Genomic DNA, 20,951 nt, shown 5'->3' with positions numbered 1-20,951 from the left:
ACTTCTTGTTTAACACATGATCTGTTAATGAGGATGTACAGGTCTATAAATGACAGACAGAAAGGATCTGCAACTTTATTAAAGAATTGAATTCTATCAAAGTAAGAATACCACAAAGACATATATATGATTTTTACTATTGCAAACCAACACTGCAAGGTTTAAAGATTCAAGAGAGCTCTCTTTTGTTCCACTGAATACTGTTCCCATCTAATCTGAGGTTTATAAGACTACAAGAAAACACAAAGAACATATTTCTTCTTAAAAACCTACTACTTGGTAAATTAATACTTTTATAATCAGTGCTTAAAATACAGAGATCTAAAACAAATACTTTTATAATCAGTGCTTAAAATACAGAGATCTAAAACTCAAATAATATGAAACACATTAATACCACATAGTTGACTCTTCATAGCATCTATCATTTTCACATGCATTTGCTTTGCTTTGCATTTGAAAAACTGAACACCAAAAAGTTCTTGTAAAGCTTGAAGGTTAATGGCATTAGTCTGCCCCTTGACTATAGGAAGCTGTCTATCTAATTTAAACTGACAGATGTGCTTTTACAGCTGGAGCAATACAGAGATCTTTGAGTTTTGGCCTTCTGGGAGAAAGTAGTGGGTAAAATAGCAAGAAATGCCACTGAGCAATTTTTCCAGAAAAGATTGATCAAAGTTTGGAATGTATCCTGTCCTGAGAAGCTCCAAGAATTCAATTGTATTTTGTTTACTGAAAACTCAATTATACAAAAAAGAGTAATGGAACCATATGATCATTGTATTATATTAATTTATCCAAACAATATTTATTAGTTTGATGGTTTTAGTGCATTTAGTGTATTGACAAACCACTGAATAATTTCCTCCCAATATAACATTTTCTGAAGATTTTTTTCTTAATTTAAAATGATTAAATATATGAACAAAACTTTTTAAAATGCAACTTTTATGTTAAAACAAGAGTAAGGAATATGCATGTTTTGATGTCAAAGCATGTATTTTTGTGTCCAAGTGTATTTTCACAAAAGAGCTAAGATATTTCTGCAAGGCTTTCAAATTTTTGTTTCATCTAAGAATCCTGAGATAAGTTCTATCTGATAATGGCTTATATGAATTAAGTAAATGACTTTTTAAAAAACACTTTTAAGATGTAACTTCCTACATTTGTGAAATAAGTTATGCAACATGTATTGTATTACAAAGAAATGGTCTTGGTGACCCAGAAAATCTAATTCAGTCCTATCACATCCTAAATATGCATAAAACTGGCTCTGGCTTGAGAATTATTCATATCATAATGACTGAAATATTGCACATTTTATCCTCCCAGAAATAATTTTCAAGGTAGATTTTTTTTGCCTAACTAGGACTATTCCAAGAGAACCAATAATTACAACATACTTGGAACTTAATGGATTTGAGAGTCATTTCCTCATTCTCTGTAGAAAGTGAAGAAAGTGGTACAAAAAGTGCTACTGTTGATCTCTAAGGGCTAGCACTGAATTCCCCTGAGATAATACACAGATAGCATCTAGAAGTTTGTTTGGAGTAGAATTGCACTGAGGTCACTGTTCAAGACAACAAACTGTCTGCTGCATTCTCTGACCCCAAAAGGTTAGAGTTTAGGAATTTCCTGGAGAGATTCTGTTTGGTCTAACATTTTTATGAAAGTATCAAGGGGATAGTTAAGAGCAATAGTGAGGTTATTTTCCCCAGAGCTGTAAAACTCTTTTATCTAGCCAAAAATACTTTCAGGGAGATGCCTGTTAGGTCTGTGTGAATGCAGAGGAGAAGTCAGAACAAGGAAACTGCTTTTTGTAGGAGTCTAGGAACACACCAGTTTTTTTAAAAACAGTTTTGTGTTTACTTTACCTAAATATATTAAGTACATTTACTTAAGTAGCATAGGAGTCTTGTTTATGTTTTGTAACACATGAAAAGAAAGTTCTTTAACATTTATTCATATTTTTAACCTATTTTCATGTACAAAACTCTTTAAAACGTGGAAGAAAACAGATACATTTTTTCATTTATGTAATTAATTTGCTAATGATGTGTCCTATAAAAACAGCTGGACACAGCTGACTGGACCCTTGATGATACAGCTATATTCATGATAACTAAGAGGAAGTCAGAGAAAAGTTAACTTTGTCATAATTGCTGTAGTTCAGTTTTCTTCTACTTGATTTGTGAAATATTTCAATTCTAAACATGTACTGCATATCATGCCATGATGATATAAAAATATCATAGTGAAGAAAGGAAATTAGTGTAGCTTTGTGCAGTCCATAATACGGGTAGTTTTACAGCAGAAAAACTGACTTTGCCTTTCAGGAGCATCCAAAAAGATAAATTTTCTGACAAACTCAGCATGTGTTCTTTATCAGTGTCTAATTTAGGGTGTCTGTAATAGCTCATTAGTACATCTCCAGGCAGAATGTCAGTGCAAACACTGACAGGTCGAGGCAGACAAGTCCTCTGGAGCAGGACAGTGCTGGAGTCAAGTGCTGATAAGGTGGGTGGCAGCTGATAGTGTGGCTGCTGGCAGCACTGCACGGGCAGCACTCTGGGGTCAGCTCAGCAGAGTTTCACAGGGACACACAAGGGGCACAGCTGTTCAGGAGCATCCTGGCAGCACAGCTGGGATAGGTGCTAAAGCCATGCTGGCTATCACCTTGGCTGTGACTTAGTCACTGTCACCTAACCTGTCCCACTGCTGCATTCTTCATCTCCACTCACTGAGGCACCTACAGCTGGAGTTATATTCACATTTAACACTCCTTGATCAACTTGCAGCAAGGTCTTGTTTTCTTTGATAACTTATTCTTTGTTGTTAAGGGTCTGTTCAAGTTTCAGCCATATGTAATTTTGTTCTTGCTCACAAGTGTGCTTCCTTGTTACCCTCATTCCATTAACCTGTATTTCTTTTCTATCCCTTTCTCCCACACTTCACTTTTCACTTATGGCCTTACTGAAGGCTGTTCTTAGAATTGGAATAGTTCCTTCAATTTTACTGTTTCATATGAATTCTCACATTTTGATTTTTTTCTATAGTTCTGTAAATATAAACAATTAACAATAATAGGGTTATCCTCCACATAGGTTTAACACTGAATATTAATGGGATTGCCTTTCATATAGATTTATTATTATTTCATTGCTTTCTCCTGGGGGTTTTTTGGTGGTCACTTTCAATAAAAAGTTTCTATATTGTTTTTTAGTATCCTGGAGATACCTGTAAGATCTTCAAGACAGACAGTATATCTGCTTTCTGTGCTGTCAAGCAAATCACAGTAACCTCCATCTCACAGCCATGCAAAGGGCAGTCCAGATTTCATACAACATATCAGAAGGAACATTTGGCTAGTTGGATCCAATTTTGGTTATTAGGACTAAAATCAAAATAGTCCTTGTCTCCCATGATTCTCTTGACTCCCTAGAAGTGAAGGATGGTTAGATCAAGCACATCTCACTGATACAACCCAAAGGAGTTGGTTCAGTTTAAGTCAGTACTGAAGATCAGTGGTGGATATTACACAAAAAGCATCACTAAGCTTGAGCAGTAGGTTCTTTCATGTGTATTTGTTCCAAATAATACAGTCACATCTTTATATCTTATTATAAATGTAACAGATTTTTTGCTATTTTTAGGCTTCTTACATTACCAGTATAATACAGCTTTCAGCTGACCAATTGTGAGATGCTTGTGTAACATCTAATAATGTGCTATTTACTGGCTATTAGTAAAATTTGGTACTGTGTGTGCAATATGGGTCTTTATATACAATAAATGAAGGTTTGAATTCTGTATTTTCACTCAGCTGCTAAATTAGTTTTGTAAACCTTTTTTAAAACCTTTTTTTTTTTTTTTTTGTATAAACCTGTTTGTAGAAACAGTATGTATTCTGGTAAGGAGCTCACTAATTCAGAAAAGAATCAAGAATTTGTAAAAATAAGAGCTGATACTTAATTTCCAAAGTCAAATAATATTCAGTTTATTCAGAGTGCTGCTATAGCAATTCATATGATCTAAAGGAAAAAAAAAAAACCACTTGTATTTTGAAATAATTTCTTTTAGTATTTTTTTTTATCTCACCATTTTGTATCTATCAGCAAGGAGAATATTTATGTTAGCCACTTGTATTGATGAGTTTGTTAGAGCAGAGTGAGGTAAAGACTTTTAATTTGCAGAAAGGAAATAATACAGTAGCTCCCTAAGTGTTCACTAGAAGGGTTTGGGAAGAAGAAACTGGTTACTAAGAGGAAGATAAAGGTGACACTTAAAACTACAACAGGCAGGGTGAGAATTAGGACAGCCTTCTTACTAAGGACTGCTCATGAACATTCCTTCCAGCCTCAGTCCTCTTGAGAGGTAGATGAGGTGTTACCCTCTGCTAGCCACTGCTCCATGAAATCAGACATTTTCTGCAACTGTGATTAAGAATGGAGGGAATTGCCACTTGTGTACCAAACCAAATTTGGTAAGAAGGGAATTGTGACCTGTTACAGATGAATTTGAGTAATGGAATCATCAATTCTGAATTTAAAAAAACAAAAAAAAAACCAAAACAAATCAAACAAAATTCATCACATTCTTTGTGCCTTTACCATATTGCTTTTCCATCTGGAATTGAGATTCCATTGTGCCATTAAGCCAATAGTAACACACTCAATTTTAGATTTTGGCTGCTGCTTCTAACATATCATGGCTCTTAAAACATGTTTTTGAGGATAGCTTTCCTAACCAGAGGCATAGCAACTGGCTGGAAATTTCAGGTTTTCCTAATGACCTTGCACTTGAATACCTATCTTTATCCCCAGAGAGTTTAGAGGCTCTTAAACTTAATAGCAGCAAAGTGCTTTAGAACAGCATGAAAAGAATCCTTCACCAGTTGAAACTGCCTGGTAGAAAAAGAAATGCAATTATTTCATAACTACACCAACTACACCAATTTCAGGAAGGCATTCTATAAAGTATATGGAACAGAAAAGGAGATTTTTTTTCCCCCTAAACTAAATTTTAGTTGTAGTTGTCAATATATGTTTTATAACTGAGGTTTTGTCACACATTCTTGCTTAGGTGACTTTTTATTCTAAACAAAATAAAAACAATTTGCTAAATTCGAAATCATCAGCCTCAAAGACATAAATTAAAATAAAAAATTTTGTCTTGCAAAAAGTGTGTTATAAGATCATAAATCTGAAATAAGTATGAACATCTTTCCCACCCTGCATATCCAATCAGAATGAGCTCTAAATTTTTAGTTAGAAAGATTATATGTGCAGTCTATCTGAAATAAAAAGAAGTTCCTTTTAAAACTGAAATTTAATCTCAAGCAGTAAACACATGGATGAAAAGTCCTCACTTTTCTGATGCTGCTTAATAGCCATTTAATGGGCAATAAAGCTTGGTCCCTAAATGCACTGTACTGTGTAGTTTGTCCTTGAACTCTCAAGTGTTGCATTGGCCTCCAACTGTTGGCAGAGCACCACACCAATATTAGCAAGAGGTGTCATTAGTGCTACTAAATGTGAAAAGAAGAGTATTTAAGTTACCATGATCTGGAACATAAATAAACTGTTATTTCATATTCTCTATTCAACTGCTCTCTATGGCAGTGTTTGCATCTTCCTGCTGAGACATATTATGGCATGCACCACAATCCAAATTAGACATGTGTTCAGGGAGTGTCATGGTTCTCATCTAAATCAGAAGGATAAAAACCAGGTCACAAGGAAAAAAAAATGAAAAAAAAAATCAATTTTTTAGGTGTTTCTTCAAACACTATGACTGCAGTAACTCATAGGCATCCCAGTTCCTAAATTCTCTTATCTTTTTCTTTCTTTTTCACTTGGCTACTTTCAGAAATAGCAATTCTACAACATTTAAATTGTTTTGCTAGGGAAAAAAATAATTCTAATAAAAAAAATTACAGTGACTTCATTTTCACCAAAATGTAACTTTTTACATAGCATAAATTAATAAATTAAGGAATGTTTTTATTATCTTCATTATTTAATAATCATTCAACTCAAAACTTTAAAAAAATATTATAGTATGAGCTTAATGTGGCAGGAGGGAAGACAGACTTTATTTTTGAACACTCCCTGGTTCCAAGAAACAATCCTGCACTCTGTATCTTTGTCTCCTTTGAGCTATGCTTAAGTAAAAGTTAAGACATTCTGCCTGATTTCACTGTTCCCACCAACATGGCATAACTCTGAAAACTTGGGAATGAAAGAAGACATGAATAAAAAGCCTTGCATTCCAGAGCAAGGGAGTATACTCAAGAAGGGGGGAAGCAGTAGGGAGAGGGAAACTAGGGCTTTGTCTTCCAAAGCATAACAGCATGTTTATAATAGAGGAAACACATACCCTTTAAAAACTGACTTGATTGGAAGAAAATTACTTTTAGCCAGCTACTGAAATCCCTAAGCACATGCTGGTTTGTTTAATGGGAACCGATTTTGAAAGCATTTATGGAATGTATAGAGGGATCCTGTCTGAAAGCATGTACAAGGAAGGCATTGCAGCTGCAGCTATTCCCTTCATCCTCACTGACATTAGCAATTTAAGTTTTAGCCAAGCACAAAACACCCATGACCTTCTGAGCCATGCAGTCCCACACAAAGCAGTCGACCTCTGCAGTTAGGCAAGCCATCATGAAGAAACACCACTGTACCACAGAGGACCTAAAATAAATCTGCAACAGTATTGAAAACTGTGGGACACTCCAATAAGAAAAGTCATAAATCTGTGCTCACTCCTGTCTGTTGCAATACTCTGTTCTCAGGATCTTTATCCCTGCAAAGCTAGCCAGAGAACAAGACTGAAGAAGGCTATAACTCACCATGTTTGATTCCTATTGTTTTCCCTGGCATCAATTTTTCTAGCTTTAAAAGTCATCCAAAAACAAATGTTGAATCATGTTTCTACCTGGTTTCTGCCTTCAAAAAACAATCCATGGTTTACAGAGAAAGCTCCATGCTATATGAATTCCTTGCATGGCTGACCAGAATCTTGTAGGAGTAGTGCCATTGCCATTCCAGCTCCCTAGGCTGCCTATTTTTAAGAAGTAGGGATTCATTATAGAAAAATGTACATGGCTGGGTAATTTTTTTTGCTCAAAGTTAGTGCACAATAACTGAAAATATACATGAAGGAGGGGGCTTTATTACTGAATTAAATCTCCTTTTTAGTAGTTATCTTTGTTGTTGTTAATCAGTTGTAATTTTTCAATGATCTAGTTTACAGCATGACTCTCCAAGCAGGGCCATCAGCATTTAGTGAGGGTAGAAGTGAACAGAGTAAGGGAGAAAATGAGCTGGTGGGGACAAAGTAAATGTGGGAAATTCCTAAGTTAAACCAGTAATTTACAGTTCTAAAACCTACTCTAAACACATTAGTGTGGGACATTTTATTACAACTTTCTTAGTTATTTTCTCAGATTGGACTTCAACAGAAGAAATTGAGAAAAACTCTCAAAGCAGATTTTTGCCTTTTACTTTAGAAAGGCAAAGCACTGTCTAGGAGGCAAGTATTCATACAGGCTCCTAGGTCCCAGATAAATTGCTTTCTCCCTCAAATATCCTAAGGAATATCACAACATGCCAAGGTGTAAGGTACTCACCTATTCCAATTACACGTGAGAAAAAAAAAAAAACCAAAACATTTGGGATTAATGGAATTATTGTTCAAAACAGAGAAAAGAAAAATACCCACCTGAACACCTGAATTAAAATTTGTAGGCAAAGACTGACTCATTGAAGTAAAAAATTTGTATTCTTTGCAAATATAGACTTGTGGGTGAAAACACTTTTATGATAATTAAAGCAAAATTCTGGGCAAAATCCATCTTCATAAATAAAAGAAATTTCCTCCTGAAAAAAGAAGGATGGGAATTTGCCCAAATGTGCAAATGTGAGCCCTCAGCACATTTTTTTTTTCTCCATCCATAGGGAAAGTTGAAGGAATGATGATTAATGTTGCCAGCATTCTTGGCAGAATTGTACCATATATTTAGCCACTGAGTTCACATTTCTAAATAATATTATAATAAATGTGCTTCATTAGTGGTGTACATAGCATTATAAGATCTTTGTAAACATTATGAAAGTTCAAAAAATGCCCAAGGCAATCTGAAAGTGGGAGATTTGGGGGTGATTTTTCATTCCTATTTAAACAAGAATCATTCTTAATTAATACATAATGATAAGCTACTTCTTATCAGCATTATCAAATACATTTTTATTGATTAAAAGCTACAGTCTTAATTCTTCTAGTGTGATTAAATTAACATCCCTTGCACTACATTACATCTGTATTTATTATTTCCCTTTCTAAGACACAACTGAGAAATAAGGACTTCTAGCCTTTTGCTATTGGCTTGAATATTTATTTTACAGCTTCATAGCCTGAGAAAATTGTATTTTGGATGGAGAAGAGGAAGAAAACCCCTCATGTTTAAGACAAATACTATGCCCCTTCCTATCTTCTCTTTAGTAGACAGTCGTGTTGTATGTTGAGAACTTCTGGTACAAAGTTTTCTTCTTGCTCCTAGTCATTCTTCTGGGCTGTGACTATGTGCTGTGACTTTATTGTTTTTAATTTGAATGAGTGAGACTTTATTTTAGCTAAGCAGCAGATCAGTCAGGTCTTGTTTTGTACCCTTAATTCCAGAACGAAGCTGATACATAATCTCTAACACGTTACTAATAAGAAAGGGATTTATTGAGGTTGGCATATTGGAACAACAGTAATTTCCCTTGGCAAATCTCTTTCAGCGAATGAAAAGCAATCTTACAGTAGGTATTGCTTCAGAAATGCTTTCAGATGATCTCTCAGTCTTGTGGTTAGGTCAATCTAAAGATAAGATTTTGTGAGTGCTGGCAAAACCCACCTCCAAGGATGATCAGCAGAGATTACATTTATCTGAATCAAAGCACACAAAATACTAAAATGCTCTGTTGAATAATTTTGGTCTGATAGCTGACATTGATTGAGCAGAAGTTTTTGCTGAATCTTCCATGCTTACCTTTCTAATCATCCTTCTTCCCTGAAAGATTAGCTACTTCAGATCACATACAATGTGAGCAACATTTGGTACAGGGAGAAACCAATCCTAACATAAAATCCCTGAAAGCAAAAACAAAACAGCAAAAAGCTTTAACTTTTAGGGAATATGGAGAATATTCAAAAATTGCTTTTATTTTTTCATGGCATCTGACTAAGCTGAATAACTTTCAGTGTTTATCCCACTTACTGAAAACTATTAGAGTAAGGCAGCTAGGATGGGATCAATGGACCTTAGAAACTCACCAGGCTCAACCACTCTACAGGAACAGGGTCAGCTAATCCTATGTAATTCCTGGAAGGTGCTTGTCTAGCCTTAAACATCCCCAGACAGATGCACCATATATCTTCACATCCCAACCTGTTTCAGTCCTTAATTATGACCTACCTTTGGATTCTTCCAGTGAAAAAGTGAAAATCCCTTGTTTCTTCCTTGTTTTCTGCCTATACAGAGAATATATTACTCCCTTCCCCTTATATGTATCTGAGTATTTTTTCCATGCCCACCACTCCTCCTCAGCTGAAACAATTATGTTTATGCAGTTTTTTTCTATGAAGTCATATTTCCAAAGTATCTGATAGACTCCTGCTGCACCAAGAATTATGTACAGAAATCTGCACTGTGCATTACTTCCCATATGAATAAAGTAGGCAAGCCATCACATTTTCAAACAGATACCACAAAAAGAAGAAAATAAGGAAGAATTGAAGTTTTTTCTAGATGAAGCTACTACACACTATCCTTATAAAATGCTAGTTCTGTTATGTTGGAGGGGGGGGTAGGAAAAGTGATCAGAAGTACTCATTTTTATATTAAAACCTTATCCATTCCATTAATTCATTAGGAATGCATGTGCAGCTCTGATAGAAGACAGGAAACATTTATAATGAGGCTCTAAAGAAAGCTGAAGGAGTCTGAGTGCCCCCAGGAAAGCTGCTTTTGACCTATGACAGAGGCTGAACAATTTTATTACCCTTTGAATTATAGATTGGCTAGAAGAACATAAAGAGCAAATACCCTTGCTGATTGCCTTAAAGAAACATGAAAAATATTACTGTTATATGAGCCCAGCAACATTTATGAAGCAATTAAAAACTTTTTTACCTGATTGAGAATTAAGAAGAGGGATGTACTGGAGAGTTATGTTGTCAAATGTTTTTCACCACTTGACACGTCAGCAGCAGGATTTGGGCAGGTGCTATGAGAAAAACAAAGTATGTGTTTATGCACATTCAACACCCCTCTGTGGGCACTCTTGCCTCACACTGTCACACTGGGCAATGTGCTTCACAGGGATAAAAATAGCACAGATATGTGATTTTGCAGAACACAGCAATGTTTGACAGGGAAAACTGAATAGTTTTGGAAAGAGCCATGATACCTGAGCTAATGCTCAGAAAAGAGGAGATGAGAGAGCTCTTTTCTTATGAGTGCCAATAAGAAAATAAATTACTCTGTGGTGTATGCTGTTGCCAGTATGTCTTTTTCAACAAACAAGAAATAGATTTGTATGATATTTAAAAAGCAAATACCTATAGAGAAATTGATTTTTAGTTGCTCTGCAGTAGCTGATTTTGCAATAAGATATTTGAGAGTTTTTCTACAGATCTCAAGGAAAATTTGCTTTTTTCTAACTGAAATTTAGACAAAACTCATGTTTCCCAAAAAAAAGAGCAAATATTTATGAGATTAGGATTCTTCTCTTTGCTTGTTATTTGGTTGGGTTTTGGTTTTATTTTTGGGAAGTCGATTTGGATAGTTTTTTGTTTGGGTAGTGGGTCTTTGGGTGAGTTTTTGGTTTTGAGATTATTTTGTTCCGTTAGTTTTTGGGGGGAGACGGGGTTTTTTGAGGGGAGTTGATTTTTTGGTTTTGGGTGTTTTTTTGGTGGTGGTGGTATTTTGTTTTAATTCTGTAATGGGATCATTTGCAAACTGAAGGAAGTAGCTGGTGATTTTACACTCACACCATGCAATTAAGGAAAATAAAGAGATATCCAAAGCTAGACACATACCAATTAATTACTAAGAAACTTTTCCAAATCAGAAGTGATATTCAGCTCCATTGCAAAACCTGAAACTACAGAGAAATTAAGAAAGGCTATTGGTACAAGAACTGTCAGCATACTCTCCCTTTTGCAATCTCATATTACTTCTATAGTGCTAACAGATATATTGCAATACCAAGTCACTACTTCAAGAAAGAAAGACCTGAAAAATAGAAGTACAACCAAGGTCCTTTCTCAAATGAAGGAGGGACAATTTTTATTATGTGATTTATCAAAAGATCTCAGGAACATGTTGAAATATATGTTTAACCTTATACAAGAAGATTATTAAGGACTGAAAAAGCATGCACTTAGTGATCTTAAATAAAGAGTGACACTGAAGAAACTACTGCTTCTTGCCATCCATGCTGAAGATTGAAGTCAAATCAAGCAAAAGAATCCAATTAATTAAAAAGCAATGATGGATGTTTTATTGATGCCTCCATGAATATGAATTTAACCTTTTGCAGACTCGTCATAATTCATTGGTATAACTTTATTAGAAGTAATTAAAAAAAAAGCAAGGCCATAGTCTTTTTAGGTCTTAGACAAGAACAATTTTGAGTGTTTTTTACTTAAATAAATTTTGGACCTATCTCCACAAAAATATGATTGCATATGGTTTCTTTATCACCTTCTGGCTTTCCAGCAGAAAAAGGCAAACAAATGTTTCTCATTAGAAACTAATTTGCAATTACTCTGGTCAGATAAGGAAACAGATAAAGAAAAGTATCAATGTTTATATCTTGGATATGTAAAAGATTAAGAGAAAAATACCAACTTGCTATATTCATTACTAACAGATGCATAAGAGTACAAGGTCACCACCCAAAGAAAGATACCTCAAAATATTTAGATCTTACTGATGGATTTAGGTCAGCTCTCTTTTTGTCTTGACTCTGTGAAAAGCTCCAAAGTTTCCTTATTAATTGCACAAAATCTTGTGTGCAAGTTGCTCAGTGGCTTAAAATGTTTAAGTCCATGTGAAGTATCCCAAGAGAATGAAACCAAGGCTGAAGGTCTTTCCATGGAAGAAGGAAGGTTCTGCACTCTGCATATTTTTTCCAGTTAATGAAATGTAGAAAATCACCATCAGATGATGGACAATTGTTCCAGGAAAAAAAGCCTAACGAAACAGTTGGAAAAATCTAAGTAAGAAAGCCATAAATATGTGTGCCATAAAAATTCTGCTGATGTGTCATATAAAAATATATAGGTGATTTGCAGAAGATCACTGTAACAGGTACTGATCAAGTTATTAGTTGTTGTGTGTTACAAGTCTTCCTGTTAACTTTGAAGGGGGAATGCTGTGCAGCAAGTTTTGAGCTATCCAAAATTGAGAAGCAAATTAACGTAACTGGGGCAAAAACAGTGACTGCTCTTTTCATGACTTGGTCTCATATTTGAACCATGTAGATTAATTCAGACTTAGCCTAAGGGTTTATTTAATATTTATTGGGCTTTATTGCAAAACTGATGAAACATAGTTCTGTCTCCCTCTTGTAAGACATCTTAACTACAAGTCCATGAATATGTAGTAATCACTTAAAAAAAGCTTTTTTGTTTATTTGTTTATTTTTTTGCTAAGGTGACAGATACCTGTTGGAGCAGGAAGGGTAATGTAATAAAGAATCATTGCAAAGTACAGTATTTGTATTTAACCCAGAAAAGCAGGCAATCAAGCATCTGCAGGCTTATAGTTTTGAGCTAGAAATATTCAAGTTTCATTGTTAAACAACCATATTCATATTCAGCAACAATATCCAGCCTAGCTCCTAGGTATGACTGCAGTTTACTAGAATATACCTAGTAAAGCAAATAATACTAGATAACTGATAAATTGATGTATATGCTTACATGTCCTTTGAAGTAAAACCCAGTGGAATAATGCTTTGGCTTCCTGGGGGATACAGTTACTCTCATAATGAAAAGAAATGCATTATAGAGCAGTTCTAATTCAGCATGGGAAGAACCCTTACCGCATGATGGAAATTGGACCTATTTTTTTTAACTGAGTGGAATTCTTTGAAATTGCTATTGAAAGTGAAATAGCCAGTTGAGAAATAGCTCACCTCAGCAATGGGAAGAGTGGATTTTGCCTGGTTTTGGGGGAGATGGAGGTTTTGAAGAACATCATAAGAATTTGGGGTCTGCCTTGCAAAGACATTTCTATAACATGAGAAATAGAGGACACAGGGAAATCACACAAATATCCACATGAGGTATTTAATCCCAGTGAAGCCTCTGTGGCCTCAGTAGACAAAGAAGGCTTGTACCTGCCAGATCTATACCAGCATGGGAGGAGGTGACTAGTAAAAATAGCTACCCTCACACATATGTAAATATTCTACTTTTTCATTCCACAGGTGTCTAGTAGGTCTATGTTAGAGCTGCAACATTCTTGAAATAAGCAAAATAAATTGGCATTACTATCATAACAAAATTACTAAAAAATGTATAAAACAATCATAGCAATTTTTAAAGGGTAATGTCTTAACCCTCTTTTCTCTCATTATTTTGGCATAAATTTTCTCTGTTAGGAAACTATGTAAGAAGTCCTCATACTGTTTCAGGTTAATAAAAAGAATATAGTAGCTTTGATGATGTGTATTATTCAGCCTTGTTTCAATGCAAAGTTATTACCTCCCTTCCATTCTGGAAGGAATTAAGAAGCAGCTGTCTTTAATCTTCTCTGCTGTTCTAGTCAATCACAGTCCTCCTGAGCAGCAGGGAAAGGAAGATTCAGGTGCTGACACTTGCTTCAGATTCCTGTGTGCTGATGAAGCACAGCTGCCCAGATGAGGTGCAAGTAGCATGTTTCTCCAAGCCTGAGTTCTTCAGTAGGACATCATATCCATTGGTTGGTTCTTAATTAATACAACACATTTTGTGTCATGTTTTTGTTTATTTCTGACAGTCTGTATCTATGTAAGGATAGATTAAAGAATTACTTGTTTGTATAAAAGCTTGTTGTTGTTTGACCTCAAGCATAGTAGTCACATAGGTGAATTTATATTTCCTGAAAACCAGGCTAATTTGGCAGGGCCTTTTGTCACTGTGCTTAGCTAGAATTCACTTTAATATTACAGTGCTATATAGCATAGAAGCTGTAGGAAATAAGTAGAAATGAGGTAAAGAATTTTAATAGCTGTTTCACTTTAAATGTACTTCAGTACTGGCATTCTCATTTCTCTATAAAAGAAGAATTGGAATCATAGAGTCTCTTTATTTGTAGTGGTTTAGTGTTTCAGTACTCTAGGAAAAGAGTGAGATTAAAGGTAACAATCAACACTCTCTGTGAGAGAAATTATGGTTCCAGAAATGGCTGTACTAATTTTAATTTGTACTAATTTTAAATTAAAATATGGCCAGAAAACATGGACTAAAGTCTTGGGACAACAAGAAAAAAAAAATTGGGCAGTATTTTCTTGTTTCCAAAAGGAATATCAAATTATACTTAATCTATATTAGACTGTTCTAAATCAGATGACTTTTAATCATTAATTTAATATTACTTTATGTTATAAACGAATGTGGATAATATTTCTTTTGATGACAAGATTTCTGCTGTAATGAGTGGGAAAGGATTTTAGAAAAGTTTACAAGGAATTAGTTTGTGAGTTGTTAAAATAAGTACATCCTCACACACAGGTGTGCATTTAGCACCTGATTTTTATTATCCTCTTTGGTGAACTCTCATTTGACTAGGAGTAAACCTTATGATGTATGATACTTTATTTAATACTTGTCTTCTCATTTGTGTGCTTGCTTGACTTCATGAAACCTTTAGGTGGGGAAGTAAGGGAACACCATGAGCTACAAAAATCAAGGAAAAAATAGCATTAAGATGGCAAACTAGAAATACTTTTTATTTTAAAAAGACATCTAATTCAGTATTCCTGAGGAAATGATGTTTCAGTAATATTAAATAAATCAACAGGAGTAAATATGTTGTTATTTATATACCACATATTGCAAACAAAATCAGTACAGCTGTGTTGTTATGACAAGTGCTGTTTTACAGTCTGGTTATGTTTTTTCTTCTTAACCACTGAAATCACTCAAGCTTCTTACCTTGTCTAGCTTCTTAGCCAGACAGCTGTTACTGAACCACCTCAGTGAATGAGTCTTCCTATTTTCTTATGTCTAACCCTACATAATTTACTAATGGGGATTGTTCTTACAGAAATAGGATTTTACAAATGGAACCCAGTTTTAACTAGGTGTCATACAGAGACAGTAAAAATAATTTTTTAGTTGCCTTTTTTTTGTGTTTTTAATTGGTGGATATATCTCTGGAATTGGGAGGGAGATAGAATAAGGCCCAGGGTAATTTCTGGAGCTGTTAAAAGTTATGTTAATCCTTTGGGATTTGGTGATTGGGTCAAAATGCAGGCAATCATACTACTCTGATACACTTTTTCTTTTAAAGAATTTTCAATAGGTGTAGCAGATGTTTTCTAATGCAATTTGAGTGACCCAATTAGTTTTAGCTAGTGGGCTGCTTTTTTTAAAGTGAGAAGAATTGGATGGGCAAATGAAAGAAACTCTACTCTAATGGAGTAAGTCAAGAGAAAAAATTAAATGAAATGGGATCTTCCTGTGAAAAGTGTCCTTTTTTTCTTCTCAGAGTGGAAAAATGATCATTAGAAAAGTGTTTTTCATGTTTGAGATTGTAGCATTGATAATTAATTTTAGGTTGTTGTCACATTTTCTACTCTTACTAAAAATTTGTGACCTGAATGTCTAAGTAAATACTGTTCTGTTCCCTGCTCAGTGGATTTGAACAATCAGTACAAAGCACACTTCAAAAAGACAACTTTAAATGCATAAAACATACTAATTTGTAGCCTGTAATTTGACTTTTCTCTCTTTTCTCGTGAGCAAAATTTAAACATAGGAAAAAATACATAGAAAGTAGTACTTTCATTTGCCTCTCCACCCCATCAGCACAACTGGCTGGTTAGTTTCTAATTAACAAACACCACTGGCGTTGTTAAACTTTTTTTTTTTTTCTTTAATCTATTTTGATGTACAATTTTATATTGAATTTTCTTCAGTGCAATCAGATTTCTGATAAGTGACTACCCCTGATTCCTGGAAAATTCAATGGAAGAGACCAAAGCAAAAGGTTTTGTCTTACTTCATCAGGCTTTGTGCTGTTTTTATTGGATCCTGTACAGCCCAACAGACTGGGATGTTTATGTACAGGCAAAATTTTGGCCAAAAATGTTAACCAGGAAAAAGTTACGAAAACAGTAGGTCCAAATGTATTTGCACTTGTAGTAAGGAGAGAAGGACTTGGTATTAAATACAATAAAGAGAGAGCTTGTTTCTCAATCTTGAAATATTATTATATCATTAAGCATCTCTGATATTCCAGGAAAAAAAAAAAAAAAAAAAAAAAAAAAAAAGAAAGCCAAGAGTTTTTGAAGTAAGAATTAGTGGTAACTCTAAAGTGTCTAATTTTCTATTACCTGTCCAAGAAAAAGACATGGTTTCTGTTGCCTAAACATTGAAAATAAGATTATGTGAGTTTCCAACCTCCTAAATGAGTTTTCCATTCAGTAGATTTTAAATGTATTTTTAAGTTCTGTTCTCTGTTTTTGATCCAATAAACCTTTAGTTACTGTTTCAGGAGCTCTTTCAGGTCTAGAAAAACAGTTAAAAATAGAGTCTGAATTTGGTTTTTTGGGAGTCTCTTGAGAGGAAGGACAAATCTTGTGACTTTTGCATCTTGGGTAAATGACCACAACTCTACACATATAGATGTGCTTAATAGGCTGGAGCCTACCTAAATGTCTGTTTATTGCTAGTGCTCTAACCTGAATAACACACCAAACATTAAAACTGAAGGAGAAAAAAGGCAAGTTTTTACCCCAGCTCACTCTTTCTGTTTTGAGCAAAGTGCTGCCAAATCATGGGCAGTTGTCCTGTGACTTCATTCTGTGTATCCCTCTGAACACAGAGTACTGGATGTTGATGTAGCTCTTAATTCTTGGTGCTTTAAGGTATTTTTTAAAGAAACTGAATTGAAGGAGAAACAAATAAGAGGTGATGCAACTGTAAGGGTGAAAGTCATCATTCCAACAGGAATCATCCCATTCCTTGCACTAGTATCTATTCAAACATAAAAGGGGTTGTATATGTTTGTATGTTACTTGTTGGAGCAAAGTGAAATAATTAGGGCTTCTGTTGCTTTCTTTTGGTGGAAGTATGGGCTTCTAGCTGCCCCTTAAATCATATTTTTCTGTTGTTGTTTTAGGCTCTGAATACATAAAACTAAGAGAAGGTATGGAAGTCACTGGCAACAAGAATTAGGCATACCTAAACAAACTGCCAGTCTAGTTAGCATTTTTTTCCTGTTTCCACATATTTTATGTATGTATCTATGCACATACAAGAGGAAGCAGTAAAATACTGAATTCATCTAAAGCAAGAATCACTCAAGCAAATTAGAGACTGATAATGGATGCATTTTTCTTCTAGTCTACTGGGTAGTATTTCTAATTAAAAAAAAAAAAACTGAATTAAATACTTATGCTGCTTCATATGAGCTGAGTTCCTAAAATAGCAAAGCAGCATTATTATCTACAATTCTAAAACTAAACTGCCATGCCATTGATGAGGCATTATTTAAAAGGCTTAGGCAGACTTCCCAGGGAGGCTCATTTCCATCCCAATCAAACCTGTAGCGAGTGTAACCTCACCTTATTTGTAATGCCTGGTGGAACACATGGGGCTTCTGTTGTTTATGAAGTATTGCAGTGTAAGTAATTTGCCTGGGTAAGAGATCTATAGCTGCAAGGTCAAAGGTCTTGGTCGCCTATGACCCAGAAACAAGAAATGTTTAGCCTCTCTGTGTACATAAAGTTTGGCCACTTCAAAACCTTTTGAATGTGCCTGTGCTGTGCCCTGCCCCTGCAGCTTTATGTGACTCTTCTCTCAACAGTAATTGTTTCAAAAATTCCTTTAAAAATCGTACCTTGCAGGAACTGCTTGGCCTCCCAGAGGGTGGATATAAAATACTTTCACTGTCACATTTGAGCTCTTGGGAGTGAATGATACACTTGCCTAAATATTTGTTGCCTTAGGTTATTGTGAAAACAGTAGCTTAAACTGTGGTTTCAAAGACAGTATTTATCTCCATGGTTTTAATTACCTGTGCAGCTTTGGATATGGAAGATGTTGATTTTTTCATCTTCCATAAAATCTGTTTACAATAATGCATTATGTATGAATAACATGTTACCTAAGAAAATAACTTAGTTTGGTCCATTCCAGGTATCTCTCAGATGAAGAAAGGATTTTCCCAAATGATCTGGAATTTATCCCTGCAGCTGCTGGGTCAGGTAAGCAAGGGAAGTTAATCCAAAAATAAGATAAAAATTTTGCCAAACTCAGGGATTTTAGTACAGTCTCTTTCTCAGTCTTGAGTGAGATCTCAGCAGCATTTTAACTATTTTTATTTAAAATTAACTAACCATGCTGTGATGATCCCTCAAGGTTCTTGACTTGAAATAAGATTTTTATAGAGAGTTGAATGTGTCTCCTGCCTTGGGCTGAGTGTTTTCAAAACATTCCCTTCTTTTTGGTAGAGTACTGTTATGCAACTAAAAGATCTGATAGAAATAGCCTAAATCCTTTTTGGGGCAAAATAGTGCTGAAGATGGTCAGTCAAATATCCATAGGTCTGGAATTTGTAGATCTTTTCACTAATGAATGGAGGCTGGTAACAAAATAGGTTTTTAAGAACAAAAACCTGATTAATCTGTGGAGTGGCAAAGTGTGGGCGAATGGGAAGAGGCAGACTCCTTTTTCAACAATTGTTCAGGACACAAATTCAGTTTCAATGCTGAATAGAAAAGTTCTTCCTGACATTACCCCACCAAAGAGCTTCTCTTATGCAGCTGTGCTGGTCTCTTTAGCTGTGTACAGGTGAAACATCTGGACATGCAGCTGGCAAGTGATGCAATTAGGATAAGAGTTTACACCTGAGAGCTTGTAGCAATTCTAGATTAAGTCACCCAGGCTTGGTGTTTAATGGATATTTTGCTGGGATAAAGTGTCCATATTGCTGCAGTTGCATGCTTATTTAGCTGATTTAAGGCATAAGCCAATTCAATTATTCAATTTGACTTAAGTTTTTATGTAGGTTTAATCTCTGAGCTACTGCTTTCTCAAATTTTCCCAAGTTTCCCTGTTTTTAACCACCTTTTCTTATGGAAAAAGAGACTAGAGAAAAACATGTTTTGACTATTTAAGCTTTTAAATTATCTTTTCAAGGGCTGGGGCAAGAGTAGAGAGAAAAAGCATCACTACTAAATTTGACTGTAAACAATTAGCAGTAGTCTATATAAAGCAAATATGTTGAATTCTTGACTACATCTTGTTATAAATTAGTTTTTAGTGTTTCTGTTCTCTTTTTTTCCTCCACTTACCTCAAGTAAGCATTAGAAAAAATATTCAAATTAATTTCACTATTCTAGTTATCTTATTCTGTGACTGGACAGATGTTTATGAAGTTAAACAACTAATCCAAACAGGGTTGAATGTATTTTTTCATGGTGTTTTAGAAGGTTTCTGTCCCCTTAAAGCTTTTGTTATGAATGAGCTGGTTAAAGGTAGGATGACAACAGAAAGCCAGATGAACAGAAAAACTAGGATACAGTTCCATATTTCATTTGTTTTATGATATCTTTAAGAAAACTGCTGAAAAAAGGAACATAATATGCTTTTCTAACTACATATCTTTTTTTTTTTTTTGCATATCATATCACATTTTGGCATTGGATACTAGTGTAGTCTTACATGGAAAATGTAACTTACTTAGGATAAGCAGGTTTATTGTAATTCTGAGACAGGCACAGCATTCCTGCCTTTAGTGATTGTCACAGCTTAACTTTAATTTTTATAGCTGACAATGTTTTATCTCTTTTGTACATGGATTTCAGTCCCTCACAGATTAGATCCAACTATTAATTTTCCTTGAAGGGATGGGGACTTACAGGTCAGTGCTGACTTTAAATTACCATTTATTTTGAAAGAAACTCAAGTAGTCAGCAGACCACATGGGCTGCTTTTCACTTTGGAAGATGCCCATAATTGTAATGCTATTTGTCATTTTAAGACTAGGAATATGACCTAAGTTCCCAGGCCCACATAGCAAATAAACACTCTGTGTCTCTTGGGAGCAGTACTACCACTCCACTACTAACTTTGGCTCATTATACTGAGTTTGCTGAACATTTAGCCCTTGCAATGTACTGTGGATGTGATATATGAGAATGAGTGAGTGGGTGTTGCTTGCAAATGTCCTCTGTTCATCCATAATGTAAACAGGCCATCCTTACTGGTCCCTAGGTAACCAGTTTCTGGCTCAGTGTTTGAGCTGCAGTCTCCTGGAAAGATTATGTGTTGGACCTGGTTCTGCTTGTATTAGAAAATTATCTAGGGTTTGTAGAAATTCTAATGATTTACTGTACATTATTCTAGCATATATAACCTGATTTGAATACCCTGATAACTCCTTTACCCTATATATCATAGATGCTTAAGCAATAAATCATTCTAATCCTTGGGTTTGACTGCTACAACATCTTTTCTTTGTCTTTTGAAGGCTACAGCCAGCAAACTGAAGTTCATTAACTCATGGCCTAACAGTGTTGTACTTTGTTGTTTTTCCCTGAATGCCTTCTCTTTAATCTTGTTACCATCACTTTTAAAAATATTTATTAATGATTTCTATAAAGTAAATAAATCCACTATAATGATTTTTAAAATGTTTCTTCCCATTTTAAGTTCTTATCTGGGACTCCTAGCATTAGAAA

At 34.8% G+C, this 20,951-nt stretch overlaps 1 protein-coding gene across 1 annotated transcript in view; it reads left to right on the top strand.

Annotated features, from left to right (window-relative positions):
• Nucleotides 1-20,951, top strand: part of VEGFC (vascular endothelial growth factor C) — a 181,154-nt gene that overhangs the window by 71,457 nt on the left and 88,746 nt on the right. Inside the window, exon 2 of the mRNA XM_056491002.1 lies at nucleotides 18,406-18,473. Within this exon, the coding sequence (XP_056346977.1) occupies nucleotides 18,417-18,473 (57 nt within the window). The 5' untranslated portion in view covers nucleotides 18,406-18,416. The remainder of the gene's footprint in view (nucleotides 1-18,405; nucleotides 18,474-20,951) is intronic.

The sequence above is a fragment of the Oenanthe melanoleuca genome, chromosome 4, assembly GCF_029582105.1.
Source record: "Oenanthe melanoleuca isolate GR-GAL-2019-014 chromosome 4, OMel1.0, whole genome shotgun sequence".
Lineage (NCBI taxonomy): Eukaryota > Metazoa > Chordata > Aves > Passeriformes > Muscicapidae > Oenanthe > Oenanthe melanoleuca.
This window is presented reverse-complemented; position numbering and strand designations above follow the sequence as displayed.